Source organism: Epargyreus clarus, unplaced genomic scaffold (assembly GCF_041222505.1).
Source record: "Epargyreus clarus isolate Ecla_fem2 unplaced genomic scaffold, WU_Ecla_fem_2.2 ptg000018l, whole genome shotgun sequence".
Lineage (NCBI taxonomy): Eukaryota > Metazoa > Arthropoda > Insecta > Lepidoptera > Hesperiidae > Epargyreus > Epargyreus clarus.
Genome location: NW_027332226.1, coordinates 10320095 through 10345141, shown reverse-complemented (window position 1 = coordinate 10345141; position 25047 = coordinate 10320095). Strand labels below are relative to the sequence as shown.

Sequence of the window (25047 nt, the reverse complement as noted above, 5' to 3'; positions counted from 1 at the left end):
ATCGTTTTATTCGTAAATTTAAATTGTTTGCTTTATTTTTAGATATTTTTTTTAACTTTTAATTCAACAAAATTTATTATTTTACTGATAATAGTGGTAACCTGTAGCAGTATTATTTAACATAGCAACATAATAACATAATTTTTATACTATTTAACATAATGTTATTTTCACAGTTAAGACTTTCATGTTTGCGAACAACAATATTTTTGTAAGTAATTGGGAACCCTAGTATGGACGGCCGCGACCCCATCCCATCAGCCGGCTGTAATGAACAAGCAGACCACCACACTAGTAGTTCACCATAGAACGTCGCGCGCACTGCCGGCCGCTTTCCGCTAAGCGATCCCATGACTAATCCTCGTAGTTTTCCGATGTTAAATTTCATGGTACATCACGACAAGGCCTCTCGAGTATAATATTGTGTAAAGTTTGTTTTGTAATCGGTTGACGCCGCTGAATTTCAAGTTTGAACACAATGTACCTACGTTTGTGTGCGCGAAGAATTCATTAAGTAAATCGATCGTCGGATAGCCAAATCATCATTTTTGTTCAGTTTTCGTGTCAAGGGTACTGAATGACAATAGATTGTTTAGTTCTAATGACCTGCGTATGATTTTTGATCGGAAATTCATAAACTTGTGCGATACGCTCAATAAGTAAGTAACAATATTTTTTTGATTATCCAAAGTGTAATTGGAATTTTATAAAACATATAGGTATTATATTTAACGAGCTTTCATTGTGAATCTGCTGCGTGAACTCCCGCGCATAACACTTCAATTTAGTAATTTCCAAGAGTATTTATTAGAATCTAGGTACCAAAAATACTGGTCATTTATATTTTGATATCATTTAAATAAGTGTAAAATATGAAATAAATATAAGTTACATAACGATACTTTGTAAACACAATAATTGTGTTTACTAAATTATTTAGATATTTGTCGATATTATCTACACTAATATTATAAAGGGGAAAACTTTGTTTGTTTGGTTGTAATGAATAGGCTCAAAAACTACTGGACCGATTTTTAAAAAATTCTTTCACCATTCGAAAACTACATTATCCACGAGTAACATAGGCTATATTTTATATGAAATATATTTGATAAATAGATTGATTGAGGCGGTACAAAGATTGCCGGGTCAGCTAGTAATTATATAAAAAGAAATAAAATGATCACACTTTACATGTGAAACGTGAATGAACAAAAAATATTCTAGCCTATATATCCAAAACTGAAATGAACCACAATTAAATTAAATTAACAAAAAATAAATTTAACGTTTACAAATAGGTGCCTAATAGGATTCTTATATTCGCTTAGTGCTCGAAATTAGACCTTAAACAACAAATACCTATGTTTCCTCTTTTACTGATAACACTACATAGTAAATAAAAAAATGGTTACAAAATAAAAACATAAAATGAATAAACTGTTTTGTTTTCGCCTATTTATTTTATATTATTAGGTATATCCGAATACATGAGCAGGTAAAAAGATATAATTAATAATTCCTATTAATAATTAATTAATTAGAGGCAGACATAGATTAGTAAAGATTAGTAAAGATTACTCACTCCTAACAAGAAAATGTACCCAGTTTTGAGAATTGAAATAGTTACGTAAAAAAGTTTTGCCACGTCTCCGTGCTAAAATGTCCCTAAAATATTTGAAATAATTATTTATGTATTATGTAAATTACGCAGTATTACTTATTCATTCGTAAATTTTCTGTAAAAATGTTTTTATTTGTCAAGAATTAAAAAAAAGAACTTACTAATAAACCGTTTTTGGCTTCATTCAATTTCAAGGCGGCGAAGTATCTTTACTAATCTATGGAGGCAGACTATGAACAGACAGATTTGTTTTTGTTACATTGGAATTTGTAAATCATAAATTATAATCTTATACTTACCTACATGGCATAGTATCTATAATTACTGTCATGCCTCAATAATTATACCATATTAATACATAATATTAATTATTTATACGTAATCATGCATGTTGTTGTTTATATTTATAGAACTATGACGAGTTTACCCGATATCCGAATGACAATATTCATTAATTCATTCATTATGACCTCTTACGCTGGTGACTCATATTCGATTCCCATGTTGATAAATTATCACTTGCTTCAATCAGGAAACCTTATGAATTCAAAATCGTCGTATACTTATTATAGTAGAATACATAGTCTTAGATTTTTAACACGCTTTTATTAGCTTGGGTTGTATGTATGTATGTACATACCTACATAATAAATAGTATAATTGTGGAAAAAGTGTGGGGCGCTTTTCGAAAACCGATAAATGGAGTACCCCACGCTTTTTCACAATTATACTATTTACTGTTCCTTAATTGATTCCTAGATTGAAAATTATTTTCTACTTTTTAGTTGATTTTATTACAAAAGCGTGTTTTTTAGTTTTTTGAACTATATTTTTATATTTGAGCCAGAGCAGAGATCGTTAGGCAGACGTGCTATCTGATGGAAAGTAGTCAATATTTGCAACACCAGAAGAGTTGCAAATGCATAGTCGGCGTTGAAGGGGTTCTCTGTTTGCCCCTTTTTTAATAGTCCCATATCACAGTGAGGATACCTCAAAAGGAAGTTCATTCCACATCTTGCACGTTCGTAGCAAAAACGTCCCATTTATGTGTTCAGTAATCGAATTTTTCAGACGCACACCGAGACTAAACCGAGACCGAGACAGACACAATAATATTTTCTTACACAACCTGTTTTACTCATTTATATTTGCCTTAACACGATCGCGCCGACATGGGCCGTGCCTGTCAATAATATTAAATAGAAAAATATTATATTTCCTGCCACCGCCCATGTCTGGCACGTATGAACCTTAATCCTGACTTACCCCCGATACTTACATAATTTATTTCTACAAACGTTCAAAATTTGTCAATTTCTATTGTAATTTTATCTGTGGTATACAAAAATTGACTAAGATTAGTAACGGGTCCCAGTCAGCGCAATCTATGACTAACTCTCATTAATAATTTTAGCGGATTATGACGGAATATTCATCAATATATAAAAGTATTAATTTATGGACATTCGTTCATTACTTTATTGCCTTTAACATAACATAACAATAGTAGAATAATTTAATATAATATGCCACTTTGTTATAACTCTTTCAAACATACGACTTATTTAGTTTTTACATAACTTACACATGTTTCTATTAGCATCTTAATGGGTTTTAATTTAAATACAGTTTGAAGAAACCATTATTTTTAATATAACTCGTGCTTTTATGATAATTTACCGATAAGGTGTGAAGTCCTTAAAGAAAATAGAAGCGATTTAATTTATGTATTATATAAAAATATATAATTAAGAATGTATTTCTGTCGAATGTCTGTCTGTTTGTCATTTATGTCATTTATTACAGCATCATCACATCACCAGATCGCCATGAAACTTGCAGTCTTAAGTTTTAGAAAGTTTGTTAAATACACTCACGCGAAGGTTTCAGATTAAATGGTGCCTTATTATCGAATTCACACTAATTAAAAACAAAAAAAACCCTTCAGTTCATAAAAGACGTAACCCGATTTTATATCCGATAGGTGTCACTTTTGACAAGTTGTTTTTTTGTACTCCTGTACTAATTTAGATACTTAAAAGTTTCTATAGATACTAATGATCTGTGCTGTCATAATATTAATAATAAAATAATATATCGGATTGAATATAAAAATCCCTTTAATTTCCTGCTACGGCCTTGAGTGCGTGACACAAGCTAGGCATGATATCATCTTAGTTGCCGAGTACACAATAAATTATAGCGTAGTGCACATGAACACTCGAGAGACATTACGTAATAATAGCAAATAGCTATTTCATATAACTTTATTAGAGTAAGGAAAAAGTGAAGTCTTACTCATCGCTTCGTTTTGAACTTCCTTAATGTGGCTACGATAAATGTTAAATACAAATGTCACGTAAGGAAAGATTTGTTTTTTATAATATTGGAGTAGCAGACGAGCATGCAGTCCACCTGATGGTAAGTGGTCCCTGCCGCCCATGGACATCTGTAATCAACCCCAGATATAATTAGATATTCCTACCTGAGGTTGGCCACAGAGGCGCCGCTACCCCTGAGGACTACCACACCCTTCAAAACGTACACAGCAGCGCGTAACACTGCTTTTATTAGGCAGAGGTGTGGCGATGGTGCCACCGGAGTCGAACCACAAAGGGATCTACCCCTTTCATTTTCAATTTCCTTCATTCTTCAGTTATGCACTATCCATCAGACTTATCTCTGTGTTTACTTCTACCATAGACAAGTGTACGTGTGTGTATCGAGATTCGAGCAGACAAGCATCATGCGCGGCCGATTGTATAATCTCAACGAATGAACGGCGTGGACTATTCGTTCAAACTTAAATCAAATTTGATTTGAAAACTTACTTGATACTTGTTTGTGTTTAGTCGTAGTCTTACAATTTTAAATAAGGATTAAGGTATTAGTGATCCTGGTGGGATCCCATACGTATTTATATTGACGTTCAAAAAGAGTTCTGTAAAGAATCTACTTCGAGTAATTTAATTTATTTTATTTATTTATTTATTTATGCACACAAAATATAACATATAATAGAACTTATAATTAAAATTTAGTGCAAAGGCACTGCTTATGTCTTAAGAAATCTCTTCCAGCAGGCCTGCGATTGGAGATTGGTTAACGCCTGGTAGTAATGCGTGCACTTTCATATAATACATTATATGACTACTAATAAAATACATGAAAATATACCTATACGTTTATATTTTTAATTATATATATTTTTAATTCGATTTGATGAAATAATTACCCACGATACCGTCAGATTAAAAGTTTTAAACATTTATCTAGAATCGATGAGCAACACAATTTTAATAATTAACGAGGATTAATGATTTTCCTTGTGCTATTTTAGCGTGGTTTTTAGTTTTGAAATTATAATATCATTTTAGTATTTCATTTCAAATATCAGCTGTTGTCTAATCTCATCTCTTCAATACAACCTGCTTATTTATTTTATGTTCACGCAATAATGTAATTTGTGAGTCTATGTAAAGGTTGCTAACTAAATCCAACTGCTTTTTAAATGTCAAATCAAAAGAATGTTTTTCGGCAACTTTCCATTCTGCGATTGAGGTCAAATTTCCCAAGAGCCCAGAGCCCAAGCCTACCTAAACCTATGATTTAGTAAAGCATCGTAATAATTTACACTACCATTTATCTATTAAAATATAGTCAAATGAGGGAAACATGTAGCATTTGATTAATAAATTTGTATAATTTATTTTCGATACACATTTTCACAATTTCAATTAGACGTGATATACTATGAGTAAGTAGATGCTAAATGATACGAAATGAGGGAATAATTGGCTGAAAATGAATATAATATAGAATTTATTACAATTATGCGTGTATTATACCTACACGCCAGTTTTTCAGTTCATATAAATGTTATCGTTATATAATTATCCTAATGTACATAATTACATAGAGTGTATCTCAATTTTGCGCCCTTTATTAATATTCGATCCATCATCCGTTTTTCACTACCTAGGATCGATTTTTTTTTCAAATTGTATTGTATTGTATTGTATTGTGTATCTAATATGAAGGAAATGTCAAATTGTTAAACGATAGGCAACATATTTAATAAATTGAGATTGATTTTCAATAACGAGCGTAACAGTTCAATTGATTCGTGTTGACAACCAAAGTTAGATAGATGACGTCTGGAAAATATAGTAGGATAGAAGGTAGTATATTATAGTAGAAGGATATGTTTCGAACAATGCAATATAAGTATTAAATAAAGAGTGAGCTCATATAGATTCCAAAATAATATTAAATGTATTTTTGAACAGGCGATATTTTTGTGTTCTGAATTTTTATTTTAACTTACTTTTTTGCAAGGTGTTGAAATTAAAATAACAACCTTTTCAATCATACAAAATCATACCCTAGACAAATTGCATCCGTTCGTCAATTTCATAATTAAAATATTGAAAATTCTAAGCAAGTTGTTTTTCAAAATGAACAAATACGTTAAAACTACTTTCATTATCACTAAAATAAATTATACAACAAGCTTATCAAATACATAAATATGTAGGTAACTAAAGAAGGCAATTCTATTATCTGAAATGTAATTTGGTTAGTAGATGAGTACTCAGAATTCAAAGTATATAATTTTAAATTAAGTTGTTGTAATATGACAGAAATAATATACATGCAAACAGGCATATTTACCACGCTTTAATCAGCTTGACCTGTATGTATGTATGTATATAACGGAATCTTCTAACTCAATTTTGACCCACTTTGAACGGTCCGATTAATTTAAAAATTTAAACAATTATCAAGAACCGATGACAATACACGATTTAAATAATTTTATCTCATAGACCTCATTAGGATAGTCAGTATTCAGGATTAATGATTTTCCTTGTGCGAATTGAGCGTGGTTTTTAGTTCTTAAACTATAATTATTATTTATTATATAGGGGTAGCAAACTGAACACGGTAATAGATGCGTAGACCTCTAAGGGCTAAATCGGAATGCCTCGGGTAGGTATGTCGCCCTTACCCCACCTTCGAAACTGTTGCTACGAGTATGAGGCAGAAATAGTGTTGACGGTGGAGCCTCCAGAGTTAAACCACAAAGGGTTCAACCACCTTCCCTACATTGTGTGAAATAGCCACAACTGCCTATGGAGATTAAAGTTAAATAAAGTGAGCGATTTTATCCATCATCATGGAAGATTGTCAAGAAAAGACTAAAAATTATGAAAAAATCTCAGAAGACAGGCCTGGTCGTAAAAAATAGAAATAGCCAATGGAAATACGCAACGACTGCGAATCTTCGCTAGTCGAAGAGTAACCGTCAGAAGGAGTTTAGAACGCATTGAGTCCATGTAACCATGAACTTAAAACCAAAACACAGCAGTACATCACTGCAACGCAGAAAGGTGTGGCTATGAAGCCTTCTTTCGTAAAACACTATCTATCAATCATTGTCTCGGATCGTAATCAATATTGTATTATTAGCAATGAAATCCTACACGTATGAACCAAGTTCATTTTTTGTAATCTTCGAAACATGGGTACACAATTTCTGTAAATGGCTAGATAGATAGATAAATTATCATTTAAGTTTCTGGGTCAGGATGTTTGCGTATCTGCCTGTGTGTGTCCATACTCCATAGTACCGACTATACAGGGAATATTGTGTAGGGCTGTGTGTAGAAAACTTTTATAAAAAATCTTAATTAAGACCAGAGAAATAGGAAATATAACAAAACATGGACAGATGTAAGTCAAGAGGCTTTGTAGATTTGAATTTTGCGCTGTCGAGTTTAAAAGTTTTGATAACCCTTTTTCAAAAATTATAAATAATAATATTTGTATGACGATCTCTTTTCTCTTTATACTACTGATTAAATAGTTTACTTAGGGGTATGAAAAATAGATATTATCCGATTCTCGGACCTACTGAATATGCATATAAATTTTGGTGAAAATCGGCAAATCCGTTTCGGAGGAGTACGGTAACTAACATTGTGACACGAGAATTTTATATATAAGATTTCTCTTATGTTGTCGACAAAATGCACTCCCTCAGATGGCTACGAAGCTGATGTTAGGAAATACAACAGTCGTATACATGTATGTAATACATTTTTTAAATAGAGCCATTGCATTCACTTATTTCATTGGACAAATAGGATTTACAAATAGGCATAGGCTATACATATTTGTAAGTATCACACAAGTACGATTTTTTGTGTAGAATATTCGTGTAAGTATATTATTATGTATGTATGTATGTATTTTAAGTATTTATTATGAGATCAATAAACTCCAACACCGTTTGACGACACCATGAAAGTAAGCAGTTTTCAACGTTTTTTCAAGTAATACATATGGCTTAAAATGTGTTAATAATGTTAGTGATGTAACTAAATAAATGTCCATGCAATTGGTAAATTTTATTAATTTATTGTTCTAATCAAATACTTCAACAGAAGAAAACTTATTAGCACCTCTACATTTTCTTATTGATTTAAAGTATGTAATGTGAACACACCGTACACGTTAATAACATAATTTTGCCGAAAGATGTCATTGAAGTGAAAAATAATGTATGAACATAGTATGTTATCGTAATTAAAAATTACAATGACGTAAGTGCAAATACCAAGTAAAATAAAGAACATTTAAATTAGGCAACAAATCTTCAATTTCCAATCCGACATTGACATTACTTCGATGTGTAATGCATTATGCAATACGTGTGTTCGTGTGTAATCGTCTATCTTTTTGCGATGTTCCATCCGAAACACATCAATAGTATATAAGATAAGTCCGTATGATAAGACTGAAATAACAAACGAACATGCAGTCCACCTGGTGGTAAGAATGACTTCTTTGGAGTGACCTCCCATTTATGGATATTTTAATCAAATCCATATAGAACCGTATAAAAAAGGGACGCTGATTTGAAATGTATGGCCAAATACGTAAACAAATACAATAACAGTCATTTTTGTAAAAATATAAAAACTCATACTAACGCCACTTGTCCTCTGCACGTCCGTCACCCGAGCACCGTCATCCCGGCCGCCGATATTTCGAGTCGATCGGCGTGACCGGCACCGAGATTTTAACGGGCCGATATGCCGGCAATATAAAACACATTGGAACTTGTCCATACACTGCCGTCACACGCGTGACAGCTGCAACAAAATAAACCGCCGATATCGGTCGCAGTGGACAAACTATCGCCGTCACGACATATTAAAATCGGCCCGAAATAATCGCGTTCTTCACTGGTTTATAGAACTACATCTGAAGATACATAAGGATTATTCAGATTAGTACCGTTCTGTGCCTGACAATTTATGTATTTAACATAATTACAATTAAAACATTGTAACAATTATCTCAGTCACGAACTCACGAGTGTAACTGAAGATAAGATAATTAGTTTCTAGAGATCAAATACGTTATTAGGCCTTTTGAATTGTATGTTACATAACCTCAAACCTATAACGCCGGTTAGTAACAGGGAGATCAAACATATGTAACGTATGCCTACCATAAGTTAGTTATGATTAATTTTCGAAATTTGATAGTTTAGACAAAAATGACGAAAGAACAGAAAAGCTAAACTCGGATAAATTTGATTAAAAAGGGACGTAAATAAATAGAAAAAGATGAAACAGTTGAGTAAACTCTTCTCTTATATTTGACAACCATTTTGTTTTGTTTTAAACTTCAACGAATCCCAGGGCCAATTTACGCTCGTTAGTAATAATCAAGCTTAGCCAATTTTTGCCTAGAGAAGTTGAAAAATTGACAATTATTGCCTAAATAAATTGACATATTTCGAACTTTAGTAGGAAAGGTCTAACCAAATAGTACATAGAGTTTCGAAGTAATTCTTCTTCCAACTGTGTGTCTTACTTCTTTTAATTCCTTACTGCGATAATGCGTCAGAGGCGTTAAAAAGTACGACTATTTGAATAAGAATGCAGATAAGCGATAAAAGATAAGAATAAACTGTAAATATTTAACGTACGCTCAATGCAATCTTGGGCCAAACGGTTTCTAGCAATTGTTAACAAAAACAAATTGGTCGTGACGCTTCAGTAAGCGCAGATAAAACGTCAAGGTTGTATAAAAAATTATGACTTCTTAGATATAATTTAATAACATCGTATTGTCACAAAATAAAGTATTGTTGTGGTGAAATGAAACTATTCCATACCCTCATAACCTAATACAAAAATTGACAAAATTTGTCGAAAATGGATCAGTTATATCCCAGTTCTATTATTTATGTTTCAAAATTTGTCAAAGATGGATTATGACCCAGTTCTATTATTTATGTTTTTTATACTTATTCGAGTATTTTAAAAAGTTTTTAAGGGCGTGTGATGACGAAAATTCGCACCAGCACGGTGGACTAAGGCCTAAAAACTTATTCTGAAAGGAGACCCATGCCTAGCAGTGCGACAATAATGGGTTGACAATGATTTTTACGTCAAGAATGTACCTTCTGTATTTTAAAACGCCTCCATCCTCAAATTTAATTGTGAAGCTGATAAGTACTACGTGGTGGTTTTTCCATAAGTAGCAGAAGTAGTTCAAAATTTCAAAGAGCTACGTTCAAATTTAACCACTACTTTGAAATTATGAAGACAAACATTTTACAAATAAAATTCAATAATGATTCAAACATCTAATTTGTTTCAGAAAGTTGTTATTTCTGAGAAATACGACCAAATACCAATTATTATAAAATTCTGACTTAACAACATAGTTTATGTCATTCCCACAATTCAGACGAATCCATCGACACCTTATAATATGTTAAAATCCGTCAAGCCGGATATGGTGTGCCAAAAATGACACATACACACATACAAACAGCAGCATACTCTGCAGTCGGTTGAAAAAGTAATTCTACGTCTTATAATTGGTTATACCGTTATAGCGATGCACTATGGCAGTTCTCGTCTGAGAGGAAACCAGTGTGGAGACAGTAATGGATTACTAACGATGACACATCGATAGATACCATATCTTTTCTCATAAAAACACCTGGCTGTTCAATGAATACTCATATAGATAACTTATATCGATAACAAATAGTATTGATAAGAATATCGCGGCGCGCCCTCCAGAGTCCTTAAGTGTGTTTTTGTTCAGAACACCCTCATCTTTAGAGTAAAATTGTGATACATTACTCCCTATGTACTCGACTACCGCCCGTTTTATTTTAAGCAGAAATTGTCACATGTCGATCGTTGCTAAGAAAAGAATTGGGTAGAATTACTTCATTACTTACGAACCTGATTTACGTAAAATTCTGTCCAAATTTGGTGAGATATCGTCAAATTCATCATCACCAACTTATTACTGTCCCACTGCTGGGCACGGGTCTCCTCTCAAAATGAGAAGGATTAGGCCATAGTCCACCGCGCTGGCCAAGTACGTATTGGTAGACTTCACATACCTTTGAGATTATTTTTTTAATTTTTTAATCTCTCAGGTACGCAGGTTTCCTCGTGATGTTTTCCTTCACCGTTTAGCAAGTGATAATTAATTTCTAATACGCACATAACTTTGAAAAATAAGGTGCGTGCCTGGGATTTGAACCTCGGACCCCTCAATCGAGAAGCCGATTTTCTTAACCACTAGGCTATCACTGCCTAACTCGTAAAATTACATGCACTTACATATATAAGCCAAGAAAATAATACTACAAGTATACTTGTATAGTACTAATTTTGAAATAACAATATCCAAGCATTATGTAAATTATTTGTATAGATGTGTGACATCAGTGATGACTAATTTGACTAATCGGAGTACCGAAACATTCTGTCTCACTACTAATGAGGCGAACGAAGAATGTTTTGTAAATTTACCGCAACGATAAAATTATCGTTGTAATTTAAAATATGAAGTCATCGGAAATTACGTGGAAATAACATTTTACGATAAATGGGTGGATAATATTAATTAATTAATTAAATGGGAGTTGTACGTTAATCGTCTCATATTAGCTCATAATAATTTGGTCTGAAATAATACGATTTTGCGTTACGTTTTCAAAATAATACCACAGATACGAGTTGCGTATTTGTCACAGAACATGATCACAGGCATGGGCGCCGGCGGTCCCTGTAGTACCGGGATCAGAATAGGGCTACGGTATCCCCTGCCTGTCGTAGGAGTTGCGGGCGGCAAGAGTGGAAGCTCGAACCGTCCAGCAAGCGACCCCGGGAAGGCCGGCAATATGTATGGTCGCATACTGTCGTAAACAGCAGACGGCGTAGAGAGCGCCTGGGCTCACCTGGGCTGAGCCTGATGGGGCATCCCGTTCGGAGGACTCCGGTTGCGTTCCGTTGGAGATCCCGGAGTCCTTTTCGCAGCGCTGAGGATGGCCACCAGGGAGGTTTTAGTGCGGTAAAAATCCCACATAACCCCGTGTCGTTATACTGGGTACCTTTTGAAGGTTTCCGCCTCATAAACAAAAAGAAAAGGCATGGGCGCCGGCATGGGGGTGCACTTGCACCCACCTGGCCGAAAAGAAAGGAAGTAGACGTAGGCGCGATCGCAGCATAAAATTTGAGGGGGGGGGTCAGGGGGAAATTAGACCACTTTTTTTTAACCCGTTTTAAATTTATTAATTGTCTGAAACAATCTGACCAAGTGAGAGTCGGTTTTAGGGATGATAGGGCTTTGAGGGCAATGCATATAGAGATGCTTCATTACTTCATGCGACTTTATGAAAAACCACGTTCTAAATGGCTATAGATGTCTAATTGTCCATAGGCAGTAGTGACCACTTACCATCAAGCAGACTGCGTACTTGTTTACTATTTCACTATGATAACCAGCATGGGAACAAGAGCCACATTGGTCAAACGTGAATATTTCGATAGAAAATGTTGTCCTTTAAAAATAACGGTTTCTTTCTTTCTTTGTGGTGCAACGGGTTTATGATTCCAAATTAGTCAGTATTTCCATATTTCACACGTGTGGCTACGATATCTTGCATATTTGTTTAAAAGATATCGGTAAAAATGTACGTTGGTGATAACGATTGCACCGCCTGCATAATCCCTATTAAGTTTACTCTGGTCTGACGATTTTAATTGTAGAATCTATCGGGAATCTAAAAACCCGTTGAGTTCTGAGTGCATTGCCGAAATTTGGTAATACACTTCGTCCTTATTGATATATTATTTTATAAGTACGTGTAGCGAAAACTTTACATTAATTTTAAGGAAAATTGCGCGCACGGAGGCATGTAAAATTTGGCGTAGCTAAGAGAAGGAATGCAAAAAATATATATGAATAAATATAACAAAAATATTAAAATAAACACAATATTTTCTTTTGTATACGTTCATATGGACAATATAAAACACATAATGTCAACAATATTATACTCGTAATTTGTCGATGTAAAAAACGCGTAATTGCTTTTAAATGGAACTTAGTCAATTTTACCTCTTTTTTGCTATTTTACAAAATTTTAAAATTGGTTAAAAAATATCGAAATTTGTTTTTGATTCATGAACCTTATCTGAAATATATAGCATGCATTAAAATTCCTATTCAAATTACTCTTCGGTAACTCTAGTTATTATGCGTTTAAATTTTAATTTTAATTAGATAGGTCGAATATCGGTCTCTGTGATAAGCAACTAATTTGATAAAAAAAATATTACAAGAGGTAATACCCAGATAAACCAAAATGGGTAAATTGGTATAATACGGCTTTTTCCTTATTCCATACAAATAAATAATAATAAGCAACTATACAATGAGGTAAGAAATTCTTAATTCGCTTATTCCATAATTCTACAACGGTAGCCAATTATTCTAACTTTTGGTAATTTAAATTACCATTTCAAATTTAAAAACGAACTGTATTCAAATTATCTGTGACGTCATAATACGTATAAATAAACAAAATAGTAGCAGTCTTGTTAAATATCGTGACCGTGTGTAATAAAAAAAGAAATATGTAGTTTTAAAGACTAGGTTGTGTTGTCTACATAAAACATTACCATAGACTACTTGTAACAAAAATACTTCAAATTGACCTTTGAAATGTTCAATAAAAAAAACCCTTCGCGCACAGTGATACTCGTGTTTACGAACTACGCGACTGAACCGCGAGTCATAGGTCGCCTTCTGATGCTACTCTATTCATTCGTATCTACGAACGTATTCGTAAGGTATTCATTCATACCTGTTACATGAACGACAGTCTCTGTCGTCCACTGTCCTCGACTACCCCTTGTCTAAACGTCGGACAGAAATCTTCAGCGCTACGAACAGTCGCTCGTGTGTTACCTGCCTAAAATTTAAGTCAATCCCGCGCTTGATACACAACAAAAATTTTATAAAACTGATAACTTTTATAAAATTTATTAAGTCGTATTTCGAAGTAGTAGTACAATAAAGTGTTGTAATCTGTTAACGGGCTAACATGAACACCTGAGTCAACACTATCGTACGAGGTTAGCACAATAATTTTAAGTATCAGGTACATGCATCCACATAATATCTCTTACATAGTTATTTGTCATAACAGGAAATAAGGCTAATATTTATATAACGACGTTTTCTAGGGATCCGCACCCAAATGACTAAAACAAAACCGTATTCCTAAGCCTCCACTCTCCCTCCGTCTGTCCGTCTGTCACAGGACTCTACCTACTGAACCGTAATAGATACACTTTATTTTTTAAGCTATTGCATAGCTTTTATCGCGGGCTTTGAGCGCGGCGACCGAATCGAGAAATTCCGTAACGAAAATTAATAACACCTTTGTTGGATATCAAGTCTCCAGGCAACCGAGTTGTTGACTGTCAATAGATAAATCTATATATATATATAAGAGATTTCCACGTATATAGTCACTCATCACGATATCTCTGGAACCATTAGAGCTAAAGACTTGAAATTTGGTAGGAATATTCTTTTCACCGAGTAGAGGTCAGCTAAGAACGGATTTTACGAAATTCCACCCCCAAGAGGGGTTGCGGGGGTGTTAATTTAAAAAAAAACACATTTTAAAACTACAGCTCTTATAGGTATGAAACTTAGTCAGGATATTCTTTTTGGCATGTTTGAATTTACTAAAAACTAATTTTATGATATTCCACCCCCAGAGGGGAGTGCGGGGGCGTTGAAAATTAAAAAAAAATTATCTTCCAATCTATCGCTTTTAAAACTCTGAAACTTGACCAAAAAATTTTTTTAGCATCTATGAGTTTACTAAGAACGTTTATGGAAAATCTACCCTTAAGAAGGTAAAATAGGGGTGGAAACTTCGTTTAGAAGTCCGCGGCTTTTTAAGCAAAGTCTATGAAAATTGTTATTTGGCTTTCTGATTCAAAATACTCACACACCTATTCCACAGTTTTTGGAAAATCAACCATTAAGGTTGTTTAATAGGGGATGGAATTTTATTTTAAAATCCGTTTATTTGGAAACAAGGACTGTAACAATAGGATTTAGCTTTCTAGTACGGAATAATAGATCTTTTTTAACAACGTTTATGGAAAATCTACCCTTAAGAGGATAAAATAGAGGTAGAAACTCCGTTTAGGATTTCGTAGATTTTAGAGCAAATTCTATGTAATTTAGTATTCTGCTTTCTGATTGAAAATAATAGAACACCTTTTTCACCGTTTTTGAAAAATTCACCCTTAAGGACGTTTAATAGGGGGTGGAACTTTATTTTAAAAACCCGTTAATTTGGAAGCTAGGACTGTAAAAAATGGTAATTGGCTTTCTGGTTGGGAATGATAGAACTTTTTTAACACCATTTATGGAAAATCTACCCTTAAGAGGGTATAACAGGGGTAGAAACTTCGTTTACAAGTCCGCAGATTTTGAAGCAAAGTTTATGAAAATTGATATTTTGCTTTTTGGTTGTAAATATCATATATCACTTATTTTCCATTTTTTGAAAATCAACCCTTAAGGTCGTTAAATAGGGGTTGGAACTTTATTTTATAATCCGTTAATTTGGAAGCAACCACTATGAAAAATTATCATTAGACTCAATAAAGCATCTGAGTCACTGTTTTTTTTTAGATCAACCCTTAAGACAGCTATAAAAGGGTGTATGCATTATGCCTTTCTGTTTACACATCGTTTCAGCATTATTATTTCAGCATTTTTAGCAACTCAACAATCAACCCCATTAGGGTACTATTAGTAAAGAAAGTTTCTTTAAAAACCGTTATTGAAGTTACTTCCTTTGGCGTGTCTGAAAGAAGAACATAGAAGTGTAGGGCGAAATTCCACGGGCCGTCGTAACATATATTTTTAATGGGAATGTATTGCGCGTGCTGAAGTGCAGAACAGCGGTTTTTTAAGGTTTCGTACCTAAAGGATAAAAACGGAACCCTATTACTAAGACTAAGCTGTTTGTCCGTGTGTCACAGGGCTCTATCTCTGGAACTGTAATAGATAGACATTTGAAATTCTTACAGAGGATGCATAACTGTGGCCGCTATAACAACAAATAATAAAAATAAAAAAATTGAAAACAAAAAGGGGTCCCCATACAACACAAACTGCTATTCGCTATTTTTCCAACTAAGTTTTGAACCGTTAAAGGTAGACAGTTCAAATTTTCACAATGTATGTACTTTAATGGCTGCTGCAATATTAAATACTAGAAATTTAAAAAAATGAAAATTTTGGTAGTACGGAAGAACCCTCCAGGTGCGGGTTTGACTTGCACTTGGCCAATTATTAGTAACGCGCAGACCCGCGGGCCACAAGGGAAAGTCGCGGGTCACACACCACCCGTGGGTGGTTGGTGTTGAATATTGTCTTTCAGAAATTTGCTGATAAAGTATCTATTGATGCATATGTACATAGGAATGTTTTTGAAATTCTACTAAGGAGGTAAAATAAGTGTTATAATATGTATGTATATATACGGGAAATCTTTTAGGTTCGAAGTTCGAAACGTGAAATTTCAGATAACGTCTATTCAGACAAATACACGACAACGTTGAAGGGGTGCAAATTTCATATATGACAATGCGTAAGTTTTTGAATAAACTTAACATTTTGGTATACTGATTAGGTACATCGCAAATACTTTGGACACACTGCGTGCCAACATTTTGTCCTGCCGTGGGGTAGGGTTGTGGTGGGTATTCGTGGATTAGTGATGGTGATGTGGTAGATACATAGACCTAGAGGCTAGACATAGGCTACAGTATCCTCTCCTGTCGTACGAGACTAAAGGGGGACTTCTGGAGTTGCGGGCGGGAAGAATGGGATCTCTAACCGCCCAGCCAGAGACCCTGGAAAGAACCGCTGTATGTAAAGCCCCATATAACCCCATATAATATATATATGGACGGTTCGTATGGAATAGTTTAAATAATAATTATTATATCCTACATGAAACTTATATTTTAAAGAAAGTTTCATTACAGTCTACTAATTAGAGTTTTTGTGTATGTTTCTGAAGAAAGCTTGACCAATTTAGGTACACAGTGACGAAAAAAAAGCTTTTATTAATTAAATATTAATCCTACTTTATCGTTAAAATTGTTAGGTACAAATTTACGATTACAGTTGTTTGTATGTCATATAATATTGTTTTACGCGGGCGAAGCCGCGGGTTCTGCTAGTATGGATATAATTGAATAAAGAATTATTTTACATTCCTTATTATTTTATTTGATATTGGTGATGAGATGTCGAACGAACTAAAAAACAATAAGAAAATACGAGCCACATTATGTGGGTTAATGAAACGAACCGAAAATTACATTTCGGGAATAGAAAAAATTGACAATGAAGAAATAAATATACGACTGAATTCTTTACAAGAAAATTTGAACAAATACTACTACTACGCGATTCAAGAAAAAATTGAATGGCTTACAGAAGAAGAAAATTTAGAAGAGGAAATAAAATACAGGTACGAATTTGAAGAAATATATACAAAGCTAAAATTTAAATTTTTGAATGTACAAAAAGAAAAGAATCGGCTAATACCTGTATGTTCTTTTATATCGGCAAGACCGGAAGTTTATTTGATAAACTGTTAATTGTCAAGGCACGCTTGAGACGTACACCTAATACAAAAGGGTTATCACCTTATCAGTTAATGTTCGGCAGAGAGGTAAGAACCTATATGCATGCCTTATTTAAGAAATCCGCCCCACTATCCAGATTACATTACAATGCACCGCCAACGAAGGAGTTCGGACAAGGTCATAAGGTACAAGTCCACAGTTACACCAACCCAAGAGTTAAATGGGAGTTCGGAGTCGTCATCCGAAGATTAGGTAGACTCCATTATGAAGTCAGAACTGAAAATGGCATACTGGTGCGCCGTCACCTTGACCAAATGCTGCCGGCGCCCCAGGTGGTGTAAGTGAAAATAGCGGTGGAGGACTGTTGGATATCAAGTCTCCAGGTAACCGAGTTGTTGACTGTCAATAGAAAAATATGGATATAATTGAATAAAGTATTATTTTACATTCCTTATTATTTTATTTGATAACCTTAATTCGTCAACTTGAACACAGATGGCAGTAATACACATTTTTTTTATAATCCGTGCGGAAATCTTAAAATTGCGTGAAGTATGTTTTATATTCCCATTATAAAATTCAAAATTATATTACCACATTATCCAAATAATATGTTTTATCACCATAAGCTATGTTGAATTCTGGATTTATAAAATAACGTAAAAGAGTGTAATTAACACGCTTTTATTAGCTTCAGACGTATGTATGTTGGTATGTTAGTATGTTAGTATGTAACGGAATCTTTGAACAAGATTTTAACCCCCTTCAAAACGTCGGATTAACTCGAAATTTGGTATACTTATTAAGGACCGATGACAATTCAATATTTTAAACATTAATAGTTTTGTACCATTGTCCTTATCAACATCCTCTGGATTAACGATTTTCGAGGCGAGATTTTTCAAACACCTTCAGCAAAGTTCATCGCAACTTTAGATTGCAAATAATTATTGCTATTTAGTTTCAATAGGCGTAACTTTCATATCGTGATTTTTAGTTTAGAAAATAATAATGTTATTTCCCTATAACTCAAATGTTCTGAAACATATCTATAATGCGCTCTTGTAGAATGATTTTTAGGATTCCGTACTCAAAGGTTAAAACGAAACCCTCTGCGGTTTGTTCGTCTGTCGTTGGGCTTTATCTCTTAAATCGTAATAGATAGACACTTGATTTTTTTACAAACGATGAATAATGGTGGTCGCTATAACGAGAAATACTAAAAATTAATAAATAATTATAGTTCAAAAAACTAAAAAACACGCTTTTATGATAAAATCAACTAAAAAGTAGAAAATAATTTTCAATCTAAGAATCAATTAAGGAACAGTAAATAGTATAATTGTGGAAAAAGTGTGGGGTGCTTTTCGAACCTGATAAATGGAGCACCCCACACTTTTTCCACAATTATACTATTTACTGTTCCTTAATTGACTCTTAGATTGAAAATTATTTTCTACTTTTTAGTTGATTTTATCATAAAAGCGTGTTTTTTAGTTTTTTGAACTATAATTATTTATTTTTAAACGTACAATTACAACTGACAGACTTGACAGTACAAAATCAAAACGCCATTATGATTTATGGTACAAATAATTTGTGTACAAAGTGTTTTAAATATGAATAAACAAAGTGCATTTATTAATGAAGAAAGTCACGAAAAAATAGTGAAAGAAAATGAGTTAGAACTCTATATACATTCATTTTATTATTATTATCACAATTGCAGTATTATTTTTCGTTTTGTTAATTTATATATAATACTGCTATAAAGACGACCAAATTTTTTGATATTAAAATAAGCGATATTAAAAGTAGCCCTCTTTTATATATATACACACACACACATATAGTTTAAATTCTCAATATGTATGTATATATTTATATGTGTAAATAGTGGATAAAGATGTATTAATGTAAATGTTGATGATTATGGAAGAATATATTGTATTTCTGGAATTCCTTCTGAGCGTTTTCATAGCATAAAAAATGTTATGCAATAGCTTTACCGCGGCAGTCTCCGAGTGCCACACGTATTCTTTTTTAAAGTTTTTAGCTTTATCTGTTGAACCGTAATAGGTAGACAATCCAAATTTCCACAATGTACTAACTTTAATGGTTGCTATAATAACAAATATTAAAAATAAAAAATATGAACATTTTGGTGGTACGAAACCCTCCATATGCCAATTATTTCGATCCATTAAATATACGATTTATTAAATCGGTGGGTTTGATTATAAATGGCATGATATAAAAGAGCATGAGTTTAATATAATAAAACTCTTATAATATAATAAAAATGTTCGAATTTTGGGTGCAAGCAGTGTATTTATAAACACATTACGAGGAAAACTCAATACTCAATACGATTGTATCGCCTCTGGGATTTTGATACAGTTAACTATTGTATAAAATGAAATGGTAAAATAATTTATATCTTCAATATTAAACCAAATTACGTTAAATTTAAGTTACTGCCATGTTTATACGTGAGCCTATTAACCGCACATGGATTGAAGTCATAACTACTGTTCTTGAAGATTCAATGATGATAGCAAATATTACGTACTAGCTGCCCCAGCAAACTTTGTACCGCCTCAAAATCTATTTATCAAATATATTTCATATAAAATATAGCCTATGTTACTAGTGGATAATGTAGCTTTCGAATGGTGAAAGAATTTTTAAATCGGTCCAGTAGTTTTTGAGCCTATTCATTACAACCAAACAAACAAAGTTTTCCTCTTTATAATATTAGTGTAGATAAATTATAAAGGAGTTTCTCTAGGGTGGGGCCACCGACACCTATTGCTAGTATGAAGCAGTTCTGCAGAAGAATGTGACCTACATATATCTTAGGCCTCAGGGCAATGCAACTGTGATTGACTTCAGATAGAACCTGCCCAACATGAAGTCGGTCACAGATGTTCATGGGCGACAGTGACCATATACTATCGAGTAGACTGCTCGTTAACTACTTCAGTCTTATATGAAATATGTGATGGGGCGTTTCTATAAACGTGTGTATTATGTAGGTACATTTTTATTCTAATACGAAAATTTACCTTTTAATACGAAAATTCCAGACTGACTCAGCGAAGCGTGACTTCCTTAAGCTCATAATATACAACGATATATAATATATAATAATAGCTTCATAGTGAAATGTTATCGTTACCAAAATGTCCGGTGTTCCAAAGGTGTATCATTATCAACTATTTCCTTTTATAGCAGCGCATGAATAACTCCAACTTACCTACTTGTATATTATACAACCAACCAAGTGTATATTATATTTCTCCTACTATACATAGTTATTCAATTATGGAACAAAAATTGTTCTATTTTGCTCATAAATAAAGTTTATAACAAAAATAATTTAGATTAATATTTAAATATTTAAAGTTGAAATAAAAAACCCTTAATTTTAAGTAAGAAAACAGTTATTATTACTCAATTAAATGGTAATTAATTTTCATAGCGTATGACTTCGATAACTTAAATTAAAAATGTAAAATGGCTGAAGGACTACATCACCTTGATGTTCAAAATTTCCTGAACAATAAATCCTACATTTTAGCTTTGAAGCCACAGACCAAAAAACTGTAGCAATATAAAAAATAAAAGCATAACACAGAATATATAAATCACTCCAATATTTGAAGGTCCAGACAAATAACCATACATAAACATTCGCACATAGGATTCAAACTTATATCGACCTTCATTTTATTCCACGGTCGGTGCAGTTAATGGTTTTAATTGACTGATTTCATAAAACCGTGACAAAATTCACATAACCAGATGGCTGATAAGAATGAATCAATAGCCAATATCGTAAATAGGTACCTAATTTACTAAGAACGCCATACATTGTAGAGGAAGGAAACTAAACAGCTCATTCTAAAATTGACGGCGGTCGAAGTTAAGTGAACGGTATTTCGTTTGCTATAAAATATTTCAAACTAGCTGACCCGGCAAACTTTGTACCGCCTCAGAATCTATTTATGAAATATATTTCATATTTAATCACCTCTTAAACCTTCCCTGGACTTCCAAAAATTATTATAAACTAAAATTAGCCAAATCGGTCCAGCCGTTCTCGAGTTTCAGCGAAACTAACGAGCAGCAATTATTTTTTATATATATAGATTTATGATATTGGTAAACAATAACTGGACTTATTAAAATAAAATCTATTTTTTTACAGAATGGCGCCAGCACAAAAGAACGTTGATGTGATTGACGAAGCTGAACTAAAAATGGGACTTTTGAAAAACAATTACTTGTTAAAAAACGTTAAACAGTGTGAAAATAACAATACAGTGTTAGAAGAAAGTGAAAGTTTAAGTGAAAAAGTGCATGGTGACATTGATTTCGATATCGGCGCGTACGAAGCTATGGAATTCACACCGAGAATAAAGTGGCCCGATCTTATAGTACAAGTGTCGTTGCACTTGGTTTCTGTTTATGGACTGTATCTTATAGTAACGAACAAAGTTTACTTTTTAACTACTTTATTTGGTAAGTGTTTGTTTATTTATTTTTTACGCCTTTATTAGCTTGGGTTGTATCTATTTATGTATGTATGTAACGGAATCTTTGAACTCTGTATTTACCCACTTTGAACGGTCCGATTAATTTAAAATTTTGAACAATTATCAAGAACCGATGACAATACACGATTTTAATCATTTTATCGCATTCTCATCCCATCTCATCCCACTCTCATCAGGATCGTCAGTAATCAGAATTAACGACTTTTTCCTCGTGCGATTTTAGCGTGGTTTTTAGTTTTTAAACTATGTATAATTATTTTATTACACCATATACTCGTATGTACTCGTCGTATATACTCCTAACTCTGTTTATGCTTATTATTGAAAGAACCGATTACAAATGGTTTCAGACACAGCTGATTTTTATGTTTTATTTTATGGGTATGTTAAAGTCATGGGTTAGTTAGTCACGAGTATGTTAAATTTGGTTGGATTCCTATTTTATTAGTATTTGGTTTTAAATATGTAAAAACTGTAACATACCTATAAATACATGTAAGTAACGCAGAGTTACTACGTATACTATTGTGGAATAATTACAATAGTAGTTAGGTCATTTCCATTGTAAATAAACACGTAAGCTAGACAGATGACAATTGTTTTAAAATGACAGACAGTTCAATTGTATTCATTTGTATAGAAAAATCTTACTTAAATATTATTTACGTACCTACTTAGTAGCTAAGTTTTTTTAAACAACAATAAATTGACGACCCGCGTGGCGAAGCAGTCACCATACCGGTCTGACGCGCAGAGAGTCCAGGGTTCGATCCACGGCCAAACAGACATCTAAATGATGAATTTAGATTTCTGTTTCTGGGTCTGGGTGTTTGTATATTTGTCTAGGTGTGTGGCACCCACGACACAGGAAATCCTAGTGTGGGGCTGTGAGTGCAGAAAGCGTTTGTTATTTCCTATGTATATATTAGCTATGTTCAGTATATACACAGAAGCGATGTAAAGACGTGATCAAAGATTATTAGTAGTTAGGAAGCCATTAAAACACACCTGACGATCGCCGGACCTAAACAAACAGATAATATACACGTTGTAAATCAAACAAGAAGTGATCGTTAACTACAAGTACTACTTACTACCAGACACAGTGTGTGATATTAGATACAGGTGTGGGTGTGGTAAGGGAGGCATACTTTTCGGAGGCATTCCAGCTTAACGTTTGAAGGTGGTAGAACCCTTTGTGGTTCGACCCCGGCGGCACCACTTTTTCTGTGTCATAACAGCAGCGTTAAGCGTTAAGCTACTGTCTTCTGGTTTGAAGGGTGTGGTAAGGGAGACTTACTTTTTCGAAGCATTCCAGCTTAGTCCTCAGCGGCGCATCTGTGGCCAACCTCGGGTAGAAATCGCATCCTATCTGGGGTTGATTACAAATGTCCATGGGCGGTAGTAGCCACTTACCATCATATGAACTGTATGCTCGTCTGCTACTCCTATATTATAAGAAATACAGCGCTGTAGCACTTTCCAATAGAATTCCATATATAACATACGTGCATTATTGCTATATTAATTGTTTGTATTTTTTGTGCTTCTTTTACTCTACGGTTTCGAATAGTGTCAAGTAAAATATACCCATGTTTCTTAACGTAAAACGTAGATTTTCAATGATAACCTTTTTTATTTACCAGGATTAAATAATTCCTACTTCTCGACAAACAAGTCATTATTCTTTATAATATAAGAATACGATGCAAATTACTTAATTATAAATGGTTACGAAGACTATCAGAAAGATGACGTCCACATCAATGTAATTAAAATAATTTAGGTGCAACACGATTACCGATTAAATACAGTTTAAATCTGCGTATAGATCTAGTTAGGTTTAGCAGTAAACTCATTATTTGTTCGTTAACCATATCCAAAATTGACATGTAACTACCGGAACTTGTTTATTTCGGATATACAGACACATAAAATTACCCCATTTTGGCACACTTTCATGCTATAATAGTACAGTAGTATCTAGTATCTAAGGGCGTAAATCTCTTTGTGGTCAGAAGGCATCATCGCCTCACCTATTTCTGCCTTATAACAATGTAAAGTGATGTGTCTTCCAGTTTGTAGGGTGTTATAGAGGACACGCATATCTGATGCGTTCCAACTTAGTCTTCAAGGGTAACGACGCATATGTGGCTGACCTCATCTCAGCTAGGGGTTTAATACTAACTGGGGTTGATTACTCGAACTCACGAAACTCGAACGGCATTTAGATATACTGCATGCTCATTGACTACTATATTTTTAAAAATAAACAATATCACATGTACACAAATATAATATAGACGTATGCAAGTATGAATGTATGTATCTACAAATATACTAACTGTGTAACACTGTGTGTTCCACTGAGCCATATCTTATAAGAATACTAGCTGAACCGGCAAACGCTGTGTTGCCATATAAATAAAAAAATGTTAAGGGTGAACCCTTATCACTTAGGGGTATAAAAAATAGATAGTAGCCGATCCTCAGACCTACTGAATATGCGTATAAAATTTGGTGAAAATCGGTAAAGCCGTTCAGAGGTGTACGGTAACTAACATTGTGACGCGAGAATTTTATATATAAGATTATATCCACGTCAAAATGTGAAATGTGTAGTATGTCTATAGCAACATTTTGGTATGGTACGATAGAGTAGACGTAAATACAAAGGCATTTCAACTTATTAGCAACGCATGAATAACCTCATAAAGGATTCCTTTTGAGTTGCAAAATGTACACAATCACGAGCCTAATTGTCTTTTCATGGGAAAATATCGTGACTAACACACGTCTACTTTTAGTTTCTTCTACTTAATGTTGGCATAAA

At 33.5% G+C, this 25047-nt stretch overlaps 1 protein-coding gene across 1 annotated transcript in view; it reads left to right on the top strand.

Moving 5' to 3' along the window:
• The first annotated feature begins 280 nt into the window (after nt 1–280).
• The window catches only part of LOC140749504 (acyl-CoA Delta-9 desaturase), a 38998-nt gene continuing 14231 nt past the window's right edge, over nt 281–25047 (top strand). Inside the window, exons 1-2 of the mRNA XM_073082575.1 lie at nt 281–659; nt 21866–22179. Of these exons, the coding sequence (XP_072938676.1) occupies nt 613–659; nt 21866–22179 (361 nt within the window). The 5' untranslated portion in view covers nt 281–612. The remainder of the gene's footprint in view (nt 660–21865; nt 22180–25047) is intronic.